The 23,064-nt window shown below is 46.3% G+C and overlaps 1 protein-coding gene across 2 annotated transcripts in view; it reads right to left on the bottom strand.

Annotated features, from left to right (window-relative positions):
* DAXX (death domain associated protein) overlaps positions 1-23,064 on the bottom strand; it is a 166,933-nt gene that overhangs the window by 67,914 nt on the left and 75,955 nt on the right. For both annotated transcript variants that reach the window (XM_069241866.1, XM_069241864.1), the window contains exon 6: positions 11,679-13,839. In XM_069241866.1, coding sequence (XP_069097967.1) covers positions 11,679-13,839 — 2,161 coding nt within the window. The remainder of the gene's footprint in view (positions 1-11,678; positions 13,840-23,064) is intronic.

Below are 23,064 nucleotides of genomic sequence, written 5' to 3'. Positions count from 1 at the left end.
AAAAGGGCCACGGTTGACTGTATCATCCATGGGGAAAGGACAGACATCTTTTGGGCGGTGGTCAATGGTGTTGTGGTTGACGATGGTTTTGCTGCTGAAGATGCTCTTGTAGTTTACAAAGGCGTGGTTGTCAACAGAATCCTCATTGACAGGATTGTCATTTGAGAACACAACATATTTACTAAGCAGGCAGGACAGCTCTTAAGGAAGCTCTCTACAACATGGTTTGCAATGGATGCAATACCAATAGTTGGCATGAAAAACTAGGAACGCTGGTTATTACCCAATAAGCCATCTCATCAACAAAGTTTCTAGGTGCCATTCTGGACTTCAAGTTTAGCCTAAATATGTGAGAGTATTGCAAAACAACGCAGTACACATGGGTTGGGTGAATACATTCACTGTTGGTACTTAAACTAACTGGGGGGGATATCAATGCCACATGGTCACAGAAGGGGTGGGGGTCTGGGGGACCGGAGGAATTCACCTAAAACTTAGAAAACTTTTCTTCTGGATCTATGCACTGCCATCTCCTTACCAGTGTTCAAATTTAAATTAAGGAAACAGTAATTAATACCGGCTGAAGTCCTAGTTCTTACAATTTGGCCATAACAGTTTTCAGCTATCTCTCTTGCGCTACAACCTCATTAAGATTTAGTGGTTTTTCTTGCGACATTTATTTCTACATCTCTCCGTCACCTCTGCTTTTCACAGGATATTGTGGGTTTACCTCTAATGTTTGTTTTGCTCTCTTTACAGCACCCTGTCATCCTCCTCTGGAGCAAGATGCCCGATATATGAATCTAATAAAATAAAAATGTTTCACTACCAATTTCTCAACGTACCAAACTCAGAACAGAAGGAAATAATTCTGGCCTGCAATTCCAATTCTCAGTCTTGCCTCCTTATTTTAAAAAAGGAATGGTGCACATGGGCCTTTCTGTTCAAATAATTCTGGCACTGAGCTGTCAACTAATTATGCTGCTTTACTGTCTTAAAATGTAAAGCAAAGCAGTGTCAATTTGGCTATTCATTTCAAGAGGAAAAAAGGATTTAACTAAATAGACCATTGCTTTAACAGGGAAGATGACTGGTCATTTATCGACGAGGAACGCCTGGTCATCAAAATTGGGGTAAGGAGGATGGGATACAGTCAGCCAAATGCTTTGTTAACGATGAGCCATAGAAGTTGAATGAATAGGTGACAAAGTGGACATAGATCTCACTGACTAAGCGGTTGACAGTTTTGATGGCCTGGTGGCTTTCTCAAGCTTCATGGAGCCTCACTGCTTTCTGCACATAGGGACGGCAAAACTGAAAGGCAGGAACCCCAGGCAAGCTCAGAGGCCACTTATCCTTTTAGTGACATTTGATCTTTTGCAGGTTCTTGGACATAGACAACAGAGAAGACCTCCTTACCCCCTTTTCTTCAAAAGTGTGATTTTTTTTTTCTTTTTTAACCAGGGCAAATACTGTTCTTAATTATGAAAGTGACACTCTGATGGGGAATGGGTCACTTTGATCGGGCAATACATACATTAGGTGAACTGTAATGAAAATGTCACTTACCCAGTGTACATCTGTTCGTGGCATCAGTCGCAGTAGATTCGCATGTTCTGCAATAGCTCGCCATCTGGTGTTGGGCCGGAGTGTTACAAGTTGTTTTTCTTCGAAGAAGTCTTTCGAGTCACGGGACCGAGTGACTCCTCCTTTTGTCTCCATTGCGCATGGGCGTCGACTCCATCTTCGATTGTTTTTCCCCGCAGAGGGTGAGGTAGGAGTTGAATTGTAGTAATAGTGCCCATGCAATGGAGTGACTAAGTATGCACTTATTTAAGGTTGAGATGATACATATATAAATAATTGAAGGTAACTTCCAAACTGCTACAGGCTCCCGGGGAGGCGGGTGGGCACATGCGAATCTACTGCGACTGATGCCACGAACAGATGTACACTGGGTAAGTGACATTTTCAGTTCGATGGCATCTGTCGCTGTAGATACGCATGTTCTGCAATAGACTAGTAAGCAGTTATTTCCCCAAAAGCGGTGGATCAGCCTGTAGGAGTGGAAGTAGTCTGAAATAATGTCCTTAATACAGCTTGACCTACTGTGGCTTGTTGTGCGGATAACACGTCTACACAGTAATGCTTGGTGAATGTGTGAGGCGTAGACCATGTGGCTGCCTTACATATTTCTTGCATTGGGATGTTTCCTAGAAAGGCCATGGTAGCACCTTTCTTTCTGGTTGAGTGTGCCCTTGGTGTAATGGGCAGCTGTCGTTTAGCTTTAAGGTAGCAGATTTGGATGCATTTAACTATCCATCTGGCTATACCTTGTTTTGAAATTGGGTTTCCTGCATGAGGTTTTTGAAATGCAATAAAGAGTTGTTTAGTCTTTCTGATGTTCTTTGTTCTGTCAATGTAATACATTAATGCTCTTTTGACATCTAATGTATGTAGTGCCCTTTCAGCTACGGTATCTGGCTGTGGAAAGAACACCGGAAGTTCCACTGTTTGATTTAGATGGAACGGTGAAATAACCTTTGGCAAAAATTTAGGATTGGTCCTTAGGACGACTTTATTTTTGTGTAGTTGTATAAAAGGTTCCTGTATAGTAAACGCCTGAATCTCGCTTACTCTTCTCAGGGAAGTAATGGCGATGAGAAATGCCACCTTCCAGGTTAGGAACTGTATGTCGCAGGAGTGCATGGGTTCAAAAGGTGGACCCATAAGTCTAGTTAGGACAACATTTAGGTTCCATGAAGGAACAGGTAGTGTTCTTGGTGGTATAATTCTCCTAAGGCCCTCCATGAATGCTTTAATGACTGGTATTTTATATAGGGAAGTTGAATAGGTAGTCTGCAGGTATGCAGATATTGCTGCAAGGTGAATCTTAATGGAAGAGAAAGCTAGGTTAGATTTTTGTAAGTGAAGCAAGTAACCCACTACATGTTCTGGAGTTGTGTGTAATGGTTGTATTTGATTAATATGGCAGTAGCAAACAAACCTCTTCCATTTACTTGCATAGCAGTGCCTGGTGGATGGCCTTCTTGCTTGTTTTATGACTTCCATACATTCTTGGGTAAGTTGTAAGTGCCCGAATTCTAGGATTTCAGGAGCCAGATTGCTAGATTCAGCGATGCTGGATCTGGGTGTCTGATCTTTTGGTTGTGCTGTGTCAACAGATCTGGCCTGTTGGGCAATTTGATGCAGGGTACCACTGATAGGTCTAGCAGCGTTGTGTACCAGGGTTGCCTTGCCCAAGTTGGTGCTATCAATATGAGTTTGAGTTTGCTTTGACTGAGTTTGTTTACCAGGTAAGGAAGGAGAGGGAGAGGAGGAAAAGCGTAAGCAAATATCCCTGACCAGTTCATCCATAGGGCATTGCCTTGGGATTGTTTGTGTGGGTATCTGGATGCGAAGTTTTGGCATTTTGCGTTCTCCCTTGTCGCAAACAAGTCTATCTGAGGTGTTCCCCAGAGTTTGAAATAAGTGTTCAGTATTTGGGGGTGAATTTCCCATTCGTGGACCTGTTGGTGATCTCGAGAGAGATTGTCTGCGAGTTGGTTTTGTATCCCTGGTATAAACTGTGCAATTAGGCGAATTTGGTTGTGAATTGCCCAATGCCAAATTTTTTGTGCTAACAGGCTTAACTGCGTGGAGTGCGTCCCTCCCTGCTTGTTTAGATAATACATTGTTGTCATGTTGTCTGTTTTGACGAGAATGTATTTGTGAACTATTATTGGTTGGAAAGCTTTTAGTGCTTGAAAAACTGCAAGAAGTTCTAGGTGATTGATATGCAGTTTTGTTTGATGTACGTTCCATTGTCCTTGTATGCTGTGTTGATCGAGGTGTGCTCCCCACCCTGTCATGGAAGCATCTGTTGTTATTACGTATTGTGGCACTGGGTCTTGGAAAGGCCGCCCCTTGTTTAAATTTATGTTGTTCCACCACAGAAGCGAGAGGTAAGTTTGGCGGTCTATTAACACCAGATCTAGAAGGTGACCTTGTGCTTGAGACCACTGTGATGCTAGGCATTGTTGTAAGGGCCTCATGTGCAGTCTTGCGTTTGGGACAATGGCTATGCATGATGACATCATGCCTAGGAGTTGTAATACCATCTTTGCTTATATCTTTTGTGTTGGATACATGCGTTGTATGATGGTGTTGAAATTTTGAATTCTTTGTGGACTTGGAGTGGCTACTCCTTTTGATGTGTCTATTATGGCTCCCAGGTATTGTTGTACCTTGCGTGGCAGAATTTTGGATTTTGTGAAATTGACGGTGAACCCTAGTTTGAAGAGGGTTTGTATGATATGATTTGTGTGATTTGAGCACTCTATTAACGAATGGGCCTTGATTAGCCAGTCGTCTAGATATGGGAACACATGTATTTGCTGTCTTCTGATGTGTGCAGCGACTACCGCTAGACATTTGGTAAAGACTCTTGGTGCGGTTGTTAATCCGAAAGGCAGTACCTTGAATTGGTAATGTATTCCTTTGAATACAAACCTTAGGTATTTCCTGTGCGATGGGTGTATTGGTATATGGAAATAAGCATCCTTGAGGTCTAAAGTTGCCATGTAGTCGTGCAGCTTTAGCAATGGCAATACTTCTTGTAGTGTGACCATGTGGAAGTGGTCTGATTTGATGAAAGTGTTGACTACTCTGAGGTCTAGGATTGGTCTCAGTGTTTTGTCCTTCTTTGGTATCAGAAAGTACAGTGAGTAAACTCCTGTGTTTATTTGTGTGTTTGGCACTAATTCGATTGCCTTCTTTTGCAATAGTGCCTGCACTTCTATCTCTAGGAGATTGGAATGGTGTGTTGTTAAATTTTGTGCTTTTGGTGGTATGTTTGGAGGGAACTGTAGAAATTCTATGCAGTAACCATGTTGGATAATTGCTAGAACCCAAGTGTCTGTAGTGATTTTCTCCCATGCTCTGTAATAATGACCTATTCGTCCCCCCACTGGTGTTGTGTGGAGGGGGTGAGTGACATGTGAGTCACTGTTTAGTAGTAGGGGTTTTGGGGCTTTGGAATCTTCCTCTATTTCTAGGGAATTGCCCTCCTCTATATTGTCCCCGAAAACCTCCTCTATACTGTCCTTGGTAACTGGACGGTGTGGCTTGTGAGGTGCTGGCTTGTGTGCTTTGACCCCGAAACCCCCCTCGAAAGGGCGTTTTACGGAATGAGCTGTAATTCCCTCTGCTCTGCGGGGAGTAGAGTGCGCCCATGGCTTTGGCAGTGTCCGTATCTTTTTTGAGTTTCTCAATCGCTGTGTCCACTTCTGGACCGAACAGTTCTTTTTCATTAAAAGGCATATTGAGAACTGCTTGTTGAATCTCTGGTTTAAATCCAGACGTTCGGAGCCATGCATGCCTTCTGATAGTTATAGATGTATTAATTGTCCGTGCAGCTGTATCTGCAGCGTCCATGGAGGAGCGGATCTGGTTGTTGGAGATGGCCTGTCCCTCCTCAACCACTTGTTTTGCCCTATTTTGGAAGTCTTTGGGCAGATGTTCAATGAGATGTTGCATCTCGTCCCAGTGGGCTCTGTCATAGCGCGCAAGTAGTGCCTGGGAGTTCGCGATGCGCCACTGGTTTGCAGCTTGTGCTGCGACTCTCTTACCAGCTGCATCAAACTTGCGGCTTTCTTTATCTGGGGGTGGTGCATCTCCAGATGTGTGAGAGTTGGCCCTTTTTCTAGCTGCTCCTACAACAACAGAGTCTGGTGGCAGCTGTGTTGTGATGAAAGCCGGGTCCGTAGGAGGCGGCTTATACTTTTTTTCCACCCTTGGTGTGATTGCCCTACTTTTGACCGGGTCCTTAAATATGTCTTTTGCGTGCCGGAGCATACCAGGGAGCATAGGCAGGCTTTGGTAGGAGCTGTGGGTGGAGGAGAGTGTGTTGAACAAGAAATCATCCTCGACCTGTTCTGAGTGGAGGCTTACGTTGTGAAATTGTGCTGCTCTAGCCACCACCTGAGAGTACGCGGTGCTGTCTTCTGGTGGAGATGGTTTTGTAGGGTATGCCTCTGGGCTGTTATCTGACACTGGGGCGTCGTATAGGTCCCATGCGTCCTGGTCTTGGTCACCCTGGCTCATGGTGGTGTGAGCTGGGGAGTGTGATGGCGTTTGTGCTGGTGAAACGTTAATCACGGGCGGAGGAGAGGGTGGTGGTGTAACTCTTTTCACCACTTTTGGTTGTGGTGCTTGTTCCGTCTGGAACTCCAACCTTCTCTTTCTCCTAATGGGGGGAAGGGTGCTTATTTTTCCTGTCCCCTGCTGAATGAAGATACGCTTTTGCGTATGGTCCGCATCAGTTGCTTGTAGCTCTTCCTCAAACCTATGCTTCTGCATTTGGGAGGTTAGCGAGTGCTCTTCTGTATAAGAGCCTGAAGCTGGGTCGCTTGCAGTTTGTTTCGGCATCGAAACTTTGTCTGCGTGTTTTTTCGGCTCCGAGGTGACTTTTTTCCTTTTCGGGGCCGAAACCTCTCGGCGTCGATCTGTTTCGGTGCCGCTGTCTCGGCGTCGAGCCGTGTCCACACCGGCATCTCGGTGTCGAGGCTTGTCTCCAGCACTTTCTCGGTCCCGAGAAGGCTGCGTGCCGGTGTCTCGACCGGAGTCGGACGATCTCGGCACCGTTTGGGCCTTTTTCGGTGCCGACGGTCGGTCACCGATTTTATGGGTTGAGCCATGGCCTGGTGGCAGTGGCGTCCCCTGGGCCTTGTAAATGTTTCTTTGTGTGGTTTTCGACGTCTTACTCACGGTTTGTGTATCGTCGAATCCTTCGGAGTCTGAGTCTTGGATCGAGAAGGTACCTTCCTCTTCCTGTTCCTCGAACTCCCGTCGGGCTGTCGGTGCGGACGCCATTTGAAGTCTTCTGGCTCGACGGTCTCGGAGTGTTTTTCGGGACCGGAACGCACGACAGGCCTCGCAGGTGTCTTCGCTGTGCTCAGGTGACAGGCACAGGTTGCAGACCAAGTGTTGGTCTGTGTAGGGGTATTTATTGTGGCATTTGGGGCAGAAACGGAAAGGGGTCCGTTCCATCGGCGTTCCTCAGCACGCGGTCGGGCCGACCAGGCCCCGACGGAGGATCGAAAAACTACCCCGAAGGGCACCGGAGCTCTTCGATCTTCGATGCGGTGTTGAATGTAAGTACGCCGATCCCGAACGCAACAATACCGACGAAAATCTTCCGAAATTAACTATTTTTTCTGTTCCGAAACTCGGAGCGACAGGAACACGTCCGAACCCGATGGCGGAAAAAAAACAATCGAAGATGGAGTCGACGCCCATGCGCAATGGAGACAAAAGGAGGAGTCACTCGGTCCCGTGACTCGAAAGACTTCTTCGAAGAAAAACAACTTGTAACACTCCGGCCCAACACCAGATGGCGAGCTATTGCAGAACATGCGTATCTACAGCGACAGATGCCATCGAACATATCATTTAGCCACAGGCTTTTTTGCAAGCTCATCAATCGCTTTAGCCATAGTAAAAAATAAATATGAACGATTCAGACAGAAAACATTGACAAAAGGCTTTCCACTAGACCTCATTTCCAGAGACTAGCAAAGAGCAACTGCCTCAGAGACCCAAAACAGGAGAAACAAAACCAGAAGCATCAGTGTATATGCTGCGGAAAAACCTGCACACCCATCAGCCGACTCAGTCTTTAGAAATATTTGAATGTTAAAGAGCATAGTTCAGGAAATTATTCACTCTCACTAGATATGATGTAGAAAGTCTGAGTAATGCACGTCTCTAAGAGGAGTGGATTTCAATGCCTTTCTAGTGGAGATCAGCTATACATGAAACTATGTTAAATATCTAACTTTTTTTCTGTAATTTACAGAGTTTACCAAAGATTCTCAAGCCTGGTACAGGGAATTCAGTCAAGTTTGTGAAGGATCCATTTCTGGAAAACTAAGGTGAGGCTGCATGTGGGAGAGCAGAAGCTGCTGGGCGTGCAGACCCAGTTAAACTGCACCACACCCTGCTCACTGGCACGCACGACCACAGCCTGACAGTAAATAACCTTGTGTAGAGCAATTCAGGAAAGACTGCATCACACAGCTATCCTACGTGAGAGAGGTAAGTGGGGGTGGAGAGGGCAGGAAGGAAGGGTGTAGGAAGTTGGCTCTGTATGTGCTATTTCAAAGTAAGGAATAGCACGCACAGAGTCCAAGGGTTCCCCTTAGAGGTAAGATAGTGGCAAAAAGAGATAATACTAATGCTCTATTTTGTGGTAGTGTGGTCGAGCAGTAGGCTTATCAAAGGAGTAGTGTTAAGCATTTGTTGTACATACACACAGGCAATAAATGAGGAACACACACTCAGAGACAAATCCAGCCAATAGGTTTTGTTATAGAAAAATATATTTTCTTAGTTTATTTTAAGAACCACAGGTTCAAATTCTACATGTAATATCTCATTTGAAAGGTATTGCAGGTAAGTAATTAAGGAACTTTGAATAATTACAGTAGCATATATACTTTTTACATAAAACACATTTAGCTGTTTTAAAAGTGGACGCAGTGCAATTTTCACAGTTCCTGTGGGAGGTAAAGTATTGTTAGTTTTAGCAGGTAAGTAAATTACCTACAAGGTTCAGTTTTGGGTCCAAGGTAGCCCACCGTTGGGGGTTCAGAGCAACCCCAAAGTTACCACACCAGCAGCTCAGGGCCGGTCAGGTGCAGAGGTCAAAGAGGTGCCCAAAACACATAGGCTTCAATGGAGAGAAGGGGGTGCCCCGGTTCCAGTCTGCCAGCAGGTAAGTACCCGCGTCTTCGGAGGGCAGACCAGGGGGGTTTTGTAGGGCACCAGGGGGGGGACACAAGTCCACACAGAAAGTACACCCTCAGCAGCGCGGTGGCGGCAATGTGTAGTGTGCAAACAAGCGTCGGGTTCTCTGTTGATTTCAATGGGAGACCAAGGGGTCTCTTCAGCGGGGCAGGCAAGGGGGGGGGGACTCCTCGGGGTAGCCACCACCTGGGCAAGGGAGAGGGCCTCCTGGGGGTCACTCCTGCACAGAAGTTCCGTTCCTTCAGGTGCTGGGGGCTGCGGGTGCAAGGTCTTTTCCAGCCGTCGGGACTTTAGGATCAGGCAGTCGCAGTCAGGGGGAGCCTCGGGATTCCCTCTGCAGGCGTCGCTGTGGGGGCTCAGGGGGGACAACTTTGGTTACTCACGGTCTCGGAGTCGCCGGAGGGTCCTCCCTGAGGTGTTGGTTCTCCACCAGTCGAGTCGGGGTCGCCGGGTGCAGTTTTGCAAGTCTCACGCTTCTTGCGGGGATTTGCAGGGGTCTTTAAATCTGCTCCTCTGTAACAAAGTTGCAGTTCTTGTGGAGCAGTGCCGCTGTCCTCGGGAGTTTCTTGTCTTTCTTGAAGCAGGGCAGTCCTCAGAGGATTCAGAGGTCGCTGGTCCCTTGGAAAGCTTTGCTGGAGCAGGTTTCTTTGGAAGGCAGGAGACAGGCCGGTAAGTCTGGGGCCAAAGCAGTTGGTGTCTTCTGTTCTTCCTCTGCAGGGGTTTTTCAGCTCAGCAGTCCTCTTCTTCTTGTAGTTTCAGGAATCTAAATTCTTAGGTTCAGGGGAGCCCTTAAATACTAAATTTAAGGGCGTGTTTAGGTCTGGGGGGTTAGTAGCCAATGGCTACTAGCCCTGAGGGCGGGTACACCCCTCTTTGTGCCTCCTCCCAAGGGGAGGGGGTCACATTCCTATCCCTATTGGGGGAATCCTCCTTCTAGGAAGATGGAGGATTTCTAAAAGTCAGAGTCACCTCAGCTCAGGACACCTTAGGGGCTGTCCTGACTGGCCAGTGACGACTCCTTGTTTTTCTCATTATCTGTTCTGGACTTGCTGCCAAAAGTGGGGGCTGGGTCCAGGGGGCGGGCATCTCCACTAGCTGGAGTGCCCTGGGGCATTGTAACACGAAGCTTGAGCCTTTGAAGCTCACTGCTAGGTGTTACAGTTCCTGCAGGGGGGAGGTGTGAAGCACCTCCACCCAGAGCAGGCTTTGTTTCTGTCCTCAGAGAGCACAAAGGCTCTCACCGCATGGGGTCAGAAACTCGTCTCTCAGCAGCAGGCTGGCAGAGACCAGTAAGTCCTGCACTGAACAATTGGGTAAAATACAGGGGGCATCTCTAAGATGCCCTCTGTGTGCATTTTTTAATAAATCCACCACTGGCATCAGTGTGGGTTTATTATTCTGAGAAGTTTGGTACCAAACTTCCCAGTATTCAGTGTAGCCATTATGGAGCTGTGGAGTTCGTTTTTGACAGACTCCCAGCCCATATATTCTTATGGCTACCCTGCACTTACAATGTCTAAGGTTTTGCTTAGACACTGTAGGGACATAGTGCTCATGCACCTATGCCCTCACCTGTGGCATAGTGCACCCTGCCTTAGGGCTGTAAGGCCTGTTAGAGGGGTGACTTACCTATGCCATAGGCAGTGTGAGGTTGGCATGGCACCCTGAGGGGAGTGCCATGTCGACTTAGTCATTTTCTCCCCACCAGCACACACAAGCTGGTAAGCAGTGTGTCTGTGCTGAGTGAGGGGTCCCTAGGGTGGCATAAGATATGCTGCAGCCCTTAGAGACCTTCCCTGGCCATCAGGGCCCTTGGTACCAGTTACAAGGGACTTACCTAGGTGCCAGGGTTATGCCAATTGTGGAAACAATGGTACATTTTAGGTGAAAGAACACTGGTGCTGGGGCCTGGTTAGCAGGGTCCCAGCACACTTCTCAGTCAAGTTAGCATCAGTATCAGGCAAAAAGTGGGGGGGTAACTGCAACAGGGAGCCATTTCTTTACAAAGGGATAGCTGGAGTCACAGGCAGGCCCAGTAGCCCAGCTGTGCATGAATGAGGAATGCCAGGCAGTCTGGTTGCCTGGACCTGCTTGTTTGCCCTTAGGTTCTGGGTCCAAGAGTGAGGATGCCACTTCAGAGCAACCAGACACTTCCTGAAGAGGGCATTTCAATAGCGTGCTAGCTGGCATCTGACATTAGGGCCGCTAAAAGCTTTATGGAAACCATTTACAGAGAAATTAGATGTAGTGGTGACAGCTACGCATTATTTTAACACGATCTGTCTCCAAATAAATTAAAAGATAAATTAACAAGAGGAAATGATATCAGAACACTTGATAAGTCTCAAACAGATCACACTTTAAGACAGCTTAGGGTAACGCCACCTGCAGCAGAAATCTGTGCGTACAATCGATGCATCAGGATACAATACATGTAAAATAGCTCAAGTGAGTAATACACTTACCGCACGTTTGAATCATCAAAATAGCCTGTCAGGTTACAGCGTTTTCTGCAGAACGCTGAGTGTAACCTGCAGATCATGAGTTTGTATTATTCTAAGATCTCAGAGCCCTTGGATAAACTGCAGGTTACAAGTTCCAAACCTGATGCACCCGCTACTCATGCCAGAAGGCAAAAACTGGCAAGGTTTATCCCCTGCAACTAAGTTCCATTAATATGAAGTGAGGAAGAATAGTTTTAAGATGTGTATATAACAAACTTAATGTCAGAAAGTTGGTGAACAAGAAAAAGGAACATGCACTCGAGTATATATTTATAGCAAAATCACAAGCAGCCATGAAATAGAAGCAATCTTACTCCTTGACACACTACATAACTCGTCCCTTTTTTTAAATTGCACAACCAGTACCTGTTGTGGTAGCTGTCGTCTCTCCTGGCTCTCTTCGGCTGATGGTGGCTTTGAAGAAAGGATACTCCAGGGTTTCCATTAATAGTTGCAACACTGAGTTTCCTGCCATTCTCCTGAGAAGATGAATCAAACTTGGACTGCAGAGTCTTAACAGTGTCAGCCAGAGTGCGTTTCCTTTTTACTGGTGTATTGGAAGAGGTCTCTGATTTTAAGTTCAACTTAGTAACACAAGTAGCAACTGGCGACTTTGGAACCAGAGGCATTGTTGCATTCAAGCATCTGGATTCCCTGGACAAGTCTTTGAGCAGAAGAGGCTCTGTATGTGGGGTATCAGTTTTCTCTGCAAGCACAAGCTTATCCTTTGATCTTTTCATTGAACCCTTGTGCACAGCTGAGGTATCCTTGCATGCACCAGAGGACAGCTGTATGTCTTTATTTAGCTGGAGGTCTCTGGGTACCTTAAGACTAACATCATCAGAATTATGGAATCCCAGTGAGTCAGTTCTTTTGCCACAATCAGCTGAAGAGTTGGATGCATCTGAAGATTTAGTCCTCGAACAAAGTTTTGTTTTACTAAGTCCTGAGGAAACTGACTGAAGCTTTGAGGCTCCTGAACGGAGGGATCTAGCAGGCTTCGGAGGGGCACCCTGAGAGAGACACAGCTGAGAAGATTCTGGAGATGTTGTACGAGATGCAGAAGAACAAGGCGATGAAGCACCAGTAGGCCCTGTACAAACAGCTTGTGGAGATGTGGTCCAAGAAGTAGATGATTCGGGAAGCCCTTGACAAACAGATGTAGAATCAGGAGGCCTTGGAGATGTGCTAGGAGAACCAGGGAGCTTTGGAGTTGCACTTAAACTAGAGGGTTGTGATGATGAACTCAGAGATACAGTGGACCTGGGAGACTGAGTGTGAGAAATAGATCCATCTGGACATGGTGACAAAGCCATTTGTGAGGATGGTGATGATGATGGTGATGATGATGCAGAAGGCTCTGGAGATGGCACATGAGAGCCTGAGAGCTTTAAGGGTTCTGACTCCAATTGGGAAGACCCACCCTGAGACTCTGATGTTCTTATAGATGAATCCTGACATTTTGAGGACTTTGGCAAAGAGTGTGACTGACTTGGAGTACTTGGCACAGAGGGCTCCAAGGCTGTCAAATGAATTGGAGACAGAGTCCTGCATGAAGCATTTTGTGAGTCAGGGGAGTTTGAAGAACAACCCCCCGACATATGTGGAGACAGTGATGGCATCTCAGATGACATTAGAGGCAATGATGTCTCTGCTTTGGCAGACTCGGGTATGAGTATGGATTGCAGCTCACAGGATGCTTGCGGGAGAGCAGGCTGTTGAAGCATAATCTCAGAGGCGGTAGATTCAGATCCTGGAGAAGATGCTGTTGATCCATGTGTCTGCAGCGAGTTTAGCAATACTGCCCTCTGGCTCATGGTCTCTGTATCAACGGAGGGCTCCAATGAAGCGCAGTCAGGCTCTGTAGAAGAAACCTGCAAGGTCTCAGGCTCGGAGGAGGAGGCATTTGGACTCTTAGCTGATGTATGGAAATCAGACTGGGCTTTTACAGGCACAGATGAAGGAGTAGATGAGGGCACCAGAGCTAGCATTTGTGGGCTATCCGTATCCGACACATACAAAGGTTCAATATTAAGAACAAAATCTTCTTGCTGCAAGACCTCTTGATGTTCATCGCTCTCCTCAGCAACGGGATCAGCATTGCTCTCAGGGTCAAGAAAGATTTGCCTGTGCTGTTTCACTAATACTCCCCCTTCATTTATATCCTGCTTTGGTACCTCTTCTGTGATAACTTCAAGCTCCATTGGTTCCATGTTCTCACTCCCATAGGATCCCAAGGCATCTATTTTCAGGCATTTCTTTTCTTTGCTATTTAACTCTGTGCTTTTGCTGTGGTTCTCCATCCATTTGGGATAATCTGGTTTGGTGGTCAAACCGCCCTGGGGCTCCCTAAAATCCTTGTCATTTTTTACATTAGTATCATCATCTTCCTCCTCTTCATCTTCATCCTCATCATCTTCGTCATCCTCATCTTCAACTTCCTCGCCAGCTGAAGAGAACTGCGATGGCTCCGACCGGTTGTCCATTCGCTGATCGATTTCTGTGATATCTAGCACAGGTTCTTCCTCTATTGGAAACAAAAAGATGGATGGTCATACAAGCTCAACGATCTACAACAGAAGCAGTTTTAGAGACTGAATGGAGTTAACAGGTGTGGTCTAGCTTTCTGTTATTACAGAGTGAAAAAGAGAGCAAGTGTCTCATACAGCATGTCCGATGGGTAGAGGTGCACAAAGGCGCTGTAGGGATAGAAATGTAGTTGAACTTCTGCCAGGGGATTGAAGGTGTACAATCTTTAGCGTTCCAAGTACTTTTTCATAAATTATACTGATATCTTAAATCTCTCATCATTCAAAGTTACAGAAATTCCAAAGTGGCAGTTACCATTAATATCTCTCCTCCCTCATGGCTATTCATGTCTGAATGCAAAAATCACTGTTGAGAAGCTGACCTTTAGCCAGAGGCACCAACATCATCATAGGCAAACAGATTAAATTCTATAAGCCAAGAAGGTACAGTATAATTGTTGGTCAGTGTAGCATAAAGGTTCTTCCTATTTGTTGACCAGCACCAACAGAAAAGGGACCCATCTAAGATCTCATAGCATCCCTGCAGGAAAGGACCTCTTTTATATGACCACAACTCTCCTCTTCTGTTTTTGGAATGATCATGCTGCTAGCAAACTGGATCCTGCTGTTGAGGCTCCACCACAAGAGATCTGATCCCTAAAGTATATGGACAACTGGCTAATACCCAATTGGCTCATTAAACTAAGTGCCTAGTATATGCAACTAGAGGTACCCAAGGGTAATAAGTTAAATGTCAATAGTGCACTGCATCACTTATTTTACCACCACTACGGTGACAAGGTGAAAACGTGACTGTAGGCCTAGCACTGCAGTCTAATCAGGCAGCTTTAAACTTGCCAATTCAACAAGGCAAAAGAAACCCTTTAGCAAGGGCCAAATCTTTGTGTTTCAATGTTAGGAAGCCCCCCAGGAAAGGACTGGGTAGCTCACCAGCAGGGTGCTTAGTATTAAAAAGAAGGGCATGTTTCTTTTTTATGCCCCGACAGTGAAATCAACATTTTCACTACAGAAAGGCTGGTGGGCCCACTGGCAAAAATGGAGTTTCACTAGCCACAGTGCTAAGAGCTAATTTCCATGTGGGATCACCAAAGATATTACTCCAAAGTACCCAATGACCAAGTTACTTACCTTCAGTAATGCCGTATCTGGTGCAGACTATCTAGCCCCAGATTCCTTACCCTAGAATTACCCCAGGTGTCAGACATCCCTGCACGCCAGTAGGTGGCACTGATCGGCTTCGCATAGAGCCATCGGTAGTGAATGTGCACAGTGCCTTTATAGCTGCCGCCCCAGCACACCGACATCAGTTCCTTTTTTTGCAAATTTCCACACCAGGAGCGAGGAGTCACGAAGAACACCGACGACTAGTGTGTGAAACTAGAGCCCTGCAAATGGAGCAGCCCTGTACCTAAAAATCTGTTTGCTGAGAGGGGAAGATGGGCCGCTCAGTAAGGAATATGCAGCTAGATAGCTTCTACGAGATAAGACCGGAAGTAAGTAACTTGTTGATCTGACAGAAACTTCTAGCTGCAGATTCCTTACAATAGAACATGGGGTGTGCGTCCACAAGTCCAATGCAACCAGCTAGTCTACCGGGTCCAGAGCAGACACAACTTGAGCAAGTGTGACCATTTTGAAGTTCTCCTTTTTTAGGAAAAAACTGAGAGGGCACAGGTCTAGCAAACAAAGGACTTTGTCAGTTTTGGGCACCAGAAAGTAGTGGGAGAAACTACCATGACCTGCTTTTGATGCTCGCACCTTCTCTTTGGCTCCCCCTTGGCCAAAAGAGTGACCACTTTCTGATGGAGTAAAGACATGCGGTCCTTTGGCAGCCTATCGCAAGTGGGTGACGGGGTAGTCACATGGCGAAAGGGGGTGGGGGGTCTGGTGATGTGATAGGGAATGTGCTTGGATTAGCTCTAGAAGTGGAGGCCTGGATCACCAAACAGTCTGGAGTGCTGGGTGAGGTAACTTGTGTCTCCTGGACTGGGTTATGGCAGTCGTCAATCGTCCTATGCACAGGAGTCAGGTTAAGGACCTCAGCCACACTCCACACCACCACTGAAAATCAGGATCCCTCCTCCATAGCCACAGTAGGAGGAGAGACCCAGTGTCTGGGGAGTTATCCAGGCTGCTATAGTTCACCAGATCCTCGTACCAGGTACTGTCCTCAGTGTCATCTAATGGCTGGGATTCATAAGAGTCCAGTGCCCCCTCCCAGTCATCAACAATTCCAGAACCAAGCAAATAAGACTGGCTCCAGACTGGGGGCTTGCCACTGGTCAGCACAGGAGCCTGCATCGGATGACGCAATTCCAGCTCCGTGTCAGCAGTGGGGATGGTGTTACTGGGAGCATCAGCATTAGAGTGGGCATCAGGGAAAACCGAGGTGGTACAACCAGCGCTGCTCCAGATTCCTCAATAGATCCAAGGGGACAGACTGGCGCAGAGGGCGAACCCACCAGCTGAAGACCAGTAGGGTCTATATAGGCACTGTGCACATCACTTCAAGTCAGGACTATGCCAATGACACCACATGAAGCCGAAAGACGTCACCTACTGGCACACAGGGGTATGGCTCACTCAAATTTTCTGGATCCAGTCGGACATCTGGGGATAATTCTAAGGTAAAGAATCTGCAACCAGAAGCTATCTGATTAATCGGTACATTAAATGAGACTCATTGCTGGAATCAGACTTCAGGTAATTTTTAATAGAAAGGCAACTTTAGAAAGTCATCACTTTGCTGCCCAAATCTTTGGTATCCTTTCTAGTTTGTCTGCAATGTTTGTCATCCGGGACAACATGCTGCCCCCTGCTAGGAAGTGTGAAGCACTCCCCTAAACAGGCAACAGAGAATTGCTGAAGGAAGGAGGTATGACTTACTCCAGCTGGATGACTATGTAATGGTGGCTACGAATGGCCCAGCTTCAATTGGGCTTCCAGCTCTGTGACACAAATGGTGATCACACACTTGTCAGCCCACTCCTTTGTGTAAGCAGACAGGCTGGCATCTCCTGCAGAGGGGAAAATCTGTTGCAGAAACAATTTTCCAGGAAGAGCAGCTCACTGTGCTGGATACGCCCCAATAGATTACCAAGAGCTCCTTGTAGGAAATTCACTCTTTTTGGCATAGTTGCCCCACGTTTTGCCAGTTATCAGTGTGCATAGACTATTTTCACTGGGATCCTGCTAACCAGGACCCCCAGTGATTGAGTTTTCTCCTCTAAATTTGGTTTCTTTGGTACCCTTTACACCCTATAATTGGCATACTGGTGTACCCGTGTAGGTCCCTAGTATATGGTACTTGGGTACCCAGGACACTGGTACATCAGGGGTCCCCCATAGGCTGCAACATGTATTATGCCACCCATGGGAGCTCATGCAAACTGTGTCTGCAGGTCTGCCATCGCCAAGTAGGACAGAAGGAAGAGAGGACCAAGAGAACCACTCAGAACCACCACCTGTGTTGGAGGATCCATGCAGTTCTAGTGAACAGATCCCAGCAGCCGGACGTTGTTGCCTTAGATGCCTGCGGATGCAAGGAATTGACTCCTTCACTCCAAGGAAGAGTCCTTCTTGCTTCTTTGGTGCAGCTGAAGTTTTGCTGACCCCAGAGGATGCACCCAGAGGGCATCTTAGAGATGCCCCCTGTATTTTAACCAACCTTTTACGCTCCTCACAGATAAGTCTTGGCTGCTTGCCACAGCTACCACTAGAGAGCCCTGATGCTGCGCCAACTGGGTTTTCAGGCCCCACTACATAGCTAGTTACAAGCAGGATGCTGGAGGTCATAAGGCCCAACAACCTCTGGATAATTCACACCCCAAAATCCAGGAGAGTGGCTGAAACATTGGTATCATAGGCTGAGCATCCTCATCTCAGCGCTCAGGAGGATGGGCCCGAAACTGCACTGTGTCCAGAACAGCTGCGATGAAAAGAAGCGTCTGAGCAGGAGTTAGGTGTGACTTTGTCACGCTGACAGTGAACCCCAGCGAGTGCATGTGGTTTGCCATAGTCTGGCGGTAAGAGCCTACTGCCTAGGGCAAACCGCCCTTCAACGCTAATCGTGGAGGTTGAAAAAAGCTGGAACCGCTGACCTCCACAGATGAGCTGCAACCACCGCAATAACTTTTGTGAATATCCGAGGAGTGCTGGTAAGGCTGAAGGCAAGCACAGCAAACTGAAAGTGCTCTTAGCCCACAGTGAACCAAAGGCAAAGTCAGTGGGCAGGCAGGATGGGGATGTGGAGATGTGTGTCTTGCAAGTCCTATACCACCTCCGTATCCAGAGCAGCAGACAGAACTTGGGCAAGCATTTTGAATTTATTTTTCAGGAAGAGATGGAAAAGGTGCAGGTCTAGGATTGGGTAAAGGCCTCTGTCCTCCTACACAAGAAAGTAGCAGGAATAGTAACCACAACCCAGTTCTGAAGTTGGCCCCCTTTCAATCAGGGCCCATGTGCAAATAAGGCTTTGTTGAATACCACCCTAATGATTGCCAAACTGGACAAAGCAGCACACTAGAAGCACCTAGCCCTCCTGCGGTCTCAAAATGGACATGCGGGATAGACTGGTGCTCATAGGTGGAATGACATGTGCACGTGGCAGGGGGATGCCCAAAAAAAATGCCAAGATCTATCAGGTCCAAATGGTTAGATGATATGGACACTGAACTGTAATAACACTGGAATGGAATGCTGGATTATGGGGATACTATGCTTTTATCGCATGTTACATGTATGTCACATTTGGTGTGTACTAACCGGAGTGGGCTGAGGTTATTCTTGCTAGTTACTATCCGCACAAAACTATAAAAAATTGGTTATCCCAAAAAAAAACAAACAAAAAAAAAAAAAAGAACATGGATGCACAGCTTGAGCATTTCGCGTTCTTGTGTGTTGCGAAAAGGTCTACTTGTGGAGTTCCCAGATCCGAAGATCTGCCTTGATAGTTCTCGTTTTAACTTCTACTCATGTGTGGTGTTCACTTTTCTGCTAAGCCTGTCCACGTCTGTGTTTTCTTTTCCTGGTAGGTATATTGCTACTACTGATACCTAGTTTGTTATCTCCCTAAACAAACGTTGATAGGGGGTAGAAGCTTGTCCCGCCTTGTTTGTTCAAGTTGTGCATTTCATTGTGTTGTCAGTTTAAATTACTCTATGACTGCTTCTACCCTCTTGCCAAATGGTCTCTCCTTTGCAGTCTGAGAATCCAAGATTGCCCTCAGGAATGTTTTCTTCTTGCCTGGGTTCAGTGAAGATTTCTCGTGGCTGATGGAGAATCCTAGTGTGTGTAACGTATGTATCACCTTGTTGATATTCTTCTTGCACTGACTGCTGGTCTTTGCTTTCACCAACCAGTCTTCTAAGTATGCATACATATGTATTCCCTGGCGTCAGAAGTGTGCCGCTACCTCACCCAAGCATTTTGTGAACACTTGTGGTGCTGATTTTATTCCGAACTGTAACACCTTGAATTGGTGCTGTATCGCATTCACCTCAAATCTGAGAAACTGTCTGTGGCGGTTGTTTATAAGGTATGTGTAGGTAGGCGTCTTTGTGGGGGGAGGGGTGTCTATGGTTGCCATGTAGTCTCCTTTTTCTATCAAGAGAATAACTTCTAGTAGGATTGTCATCTTGAATCTTTGAGTTTTTATGAACTTGTTTGGTGACCTTAGATCCAGTATTGGTCACCTTAGATCCAGTATTGGTCTTTATGTTTTGTCTGGTTTCAGTTCCAGAAAGTAGTCTGAGTAAACCCCTTTGAGACTTTGTCCCTGGGGAACTACTTCTATAGTTTTTTTGCTTAGCAACTCTTCCACTTGTTGTAGTCATTGTCCTTCTACTTTTATCTTCTTTAACTTTGGTGGTAGTGTTGGAGGGGACTGTTAACTCTCTACAATATCCTTATGTTATGATATTCAGTATCCTTTATTTGGAGGTAATTCTCTCCCATCCTTAGAGGAATCCTCCAATTGTTCCTCCTACTGGTGACTTGTGTATGAGGGTTCCTTGTGGGCAGAGTGGCTATGTGGTTTTCCCCTTTTCAGGGTTCTGCCTCTTCCTTTTACATGGCCGCAAAAGGGCTGGGTGGAACTAGAGCAGTACTGCTATTGTGGGGGCAGTGGCAGTTTTACTCCACTGGTTACTGAAGCATGTGTGGGGTGTGTGATTTCATGGCTCCTTTTGCTGCGAGCGCTTTGTTTTTCTAGACTGTGCCGTCCCTTGTATTGCAGGGCTCCAATTGCCTTGGTGGGCTTGTTGTCCTTTTCATGCGCTGAAATGCTTCGTCTATCGACTCTCCGCATAGGCTGTCTCCAGTTAAAGGCATACTGATGATGGCTGACTGGACCTCTTGCTTAAAACCTGAATATTCTATGGCAGCAGTGTCTGTGCAAGGTCGGGGTGCTGCACAGCTGTCTACTGGCTGTGTCTGCAGCATCCAGATCAGATTTTAGGCACGTGTTGGCAACTGTCTTGCCCTTCTGCAACACTATGCTTGCCCTCTCTTGAATTCCTCTGGAAGATGTACCATTAGCTACTCCATCTTGTCTAATTGTTGGTGAGAATACCAAGTTAGCAAGGCGTTACTGCTGACTTTTCAATTTACCTCCCCACTGTGTCTATTCTCTTGCTTTCCTTGTCAGGAGGCGATCCGTAGACATGGGTGTATTAGTTTGTTTGAGTGCCGCTGTCAAGATAAGGGAGTCTGCTGGCTTGTTCTCCCTGATGAAGGGTGTGCCCCTTGATGAGAAGTGGTACTTCTGTACTCTTGGGGTTACAGCCTTAGCTCTGCCCTAGTCTAGCATGCTTGGGATCATTGGAAGAAACAGATTTCTCTTTTGTTCTGGTACCAGCATCTCCCTGAGGAAACATGCTTCCAATTGGTCTTCCTCCTCCTGCACTCCATTGGTGCCTGCAGCCCTCTTTACTACTGAATTGTATGCAGTGATGTCATCTGGTCATGATGGTCTGACGAGTAAGACTCCACCCCTTCATGCGGTGAGTCTGCATAAATGTCTTGCAAGTCATCCGTTGCCTCTCTGTATGAGAGGCATTTTGGCTGTTCTTCCTCCAAGTCAAAGAACTCTTCTTCCAAATCTTCCTGCAGCTCTGGGATAACAGGTTGTTCGAGCTCCTGTTTCCTCTACTTCTACATGCATTTTAATAGGGGTTCTGTAACCCTGCAGGGAATCATCAAATTCCCTCTTCCTTTTAGATAGGGCTTTGAGTTCGGCCTCAGGATGCTTTCTTTTCCACTCTACCTTGAGTGATTTTCTTAGTTCATTGAAATCCGCCTCATCTTTGTTTCAACATCAACAATGCAGAACTTTTTGTCATAGTGGTTGGATGCCTCAGCAGTTCGACATCAAACTGGTTTTCATCCTCTCCCTCACATGCCTACCACCCTCTCGGAGGTTTCGAGGGTCTGCCTTCATCAGTGTCTCTTGTCTTGGACCAGTGTGGCTCCTTGGGCTTCACTCTGTTCCTCCAGAGTTGACAATTTTGACATTACTGCCACTCTCTTTGAGTCAGATGTCCTATGCTTGATCATCTATCAGCTCTGAGGGATTACCTTTTGTTTGTATTCCTCCCTCAACGCTTCTTGAGTCTCTTCCCGGTTTGGTCCTAAACTATTTCAAAGTTTCAGCACTTCCCCATGGGCCTTCTCTGACACCAGGATGTCTTTGTCGTCATTCAACAGGCACAGATCTTTTAAGGACTACTATTCTCTCTGTTGGGATGGAGCACGTAATGTGCCCACCTCTCCTTCTGCCTTGCCCTGATGGTCTTGGGCAAGAACTTAGAGAATGCCGTACTATCCTCTGTACTATAGTCCGTAGGGAGGCAGAGGTTACAGACCTCTTGCATTTTTCTGTGTGTACTTTTGCAGCACTAGGGGCAGAATCTAAAGGCGGTATATGCTCCATGCCCCTTTCTCATTCTGCAACCACATGGTCTTGTTGCGTTGGTCTTCTCACCTCAGAGTTCCTATGTGGTTTCAGCATTTTCTCTGTGCTCTTTTCATCCCATCCGTTGTCGTCAATCCTCTTCCCTCAATGGTGATTTTGGTGGAAAACCCTTTTTCTTTCTGCAATTTCTTCTTCCTAGACTTCTAGACCCACTAGCAGAAAAAAAAAAACAAGGTGGCGACTGCATCAAGGAACTTCCAGGGCATACATCTGACTTCACATGAGGAGGGGTCTAGGCCCAAACTGTCAACAATGCCCACTGGAAAAACATTTTTTTTAAATAAAGAAGGTAAAGAGACTTTGTAGAGGCATCACGGAATAATGCACAGCATTAAGATTCCAGAGAAGATTTATGCTGCAAGACTGTTTGATCTTGAGTAAATCATAATCATTCAATCCCTATGTCCCTATCTGCCATTATGTGAGAACTTTGAAACAGACTGACGGTAGGAAATCAGCACTAAGTTCATAATCATTCATGATTAGTATTTCATTACATTTTAGGTTAATGGGACTAAATGGGGATAGTTGACAGGTGATGGCCACCTGAACCACTAATGTAAATGATGAATCAAACACAATATTCTGTGACATGCTATTTTTCATTAGGATTGCAAAAATATTGTGCAGAAATGGCAAATTTCCAGCAGATACATTATTGGTGTGACACAGATGCTGACTCACAATGATGTACGTTTCTTTTTGAGACACTAAAATGGTCAAAATCTTAATTTTAAGGATGTTAAACTGCTGGTCCCAAGGCTGGAAATTAACTAAGTTACTGCTTTACTGTAGGTGCTTGCATTCTTAACAATATGTCTAAAGACAAAGGTGTCCCTAAAGATGTGCAAGACACCTTTGTGTTATACAACTTCTTAATCCTTTTGTCTATGTAAATTAGAGCTCCTCTGCACCGCTCTTGATTACTGAGTGTAGAGCTGCAGGAGGAGCTTCATAGACTTCCCCTCTTTGTCTGAGAGGAGCAGCCAGCAAACAGAAGCAGATTGCTGCTGTTTAACTGGCAGGCATCTGAAAAGTTCACAGGGAGCAAAAGCTGCCTGCATGCCATCCAATGAGAAACCAGGATTTAGATCCATTGCATGTGTTTAAGAGGATGCTTTCAAACATTTACTCAGGGTGGGGTGTGCTTTGGAACTGCACGGCCTGCTTGCTTTAATCCTGTTACTGGGTTTAATAAATGAATGAAGGAGGTGATTGGCTGTTGCATGGC

The sequence above is a fragment of the Pleurodeles waltl genome, chromosome 6, assembly GCF_031143425.1.
Source record: "Pleurodeles waltl isolate 20211129_DDA chromosome 6, aPleWal1.hap1.20221129, whole genome shotgun sequence".
NCBI lineage: Eukaryota > Metazoa > Chordata > Amphibia > Caudata > Salamandridae > Pleurodeles > Pleurodeles waltl.
This window is presented reverse-complemented; position numbering and strand designations above follow the sequence as displayed.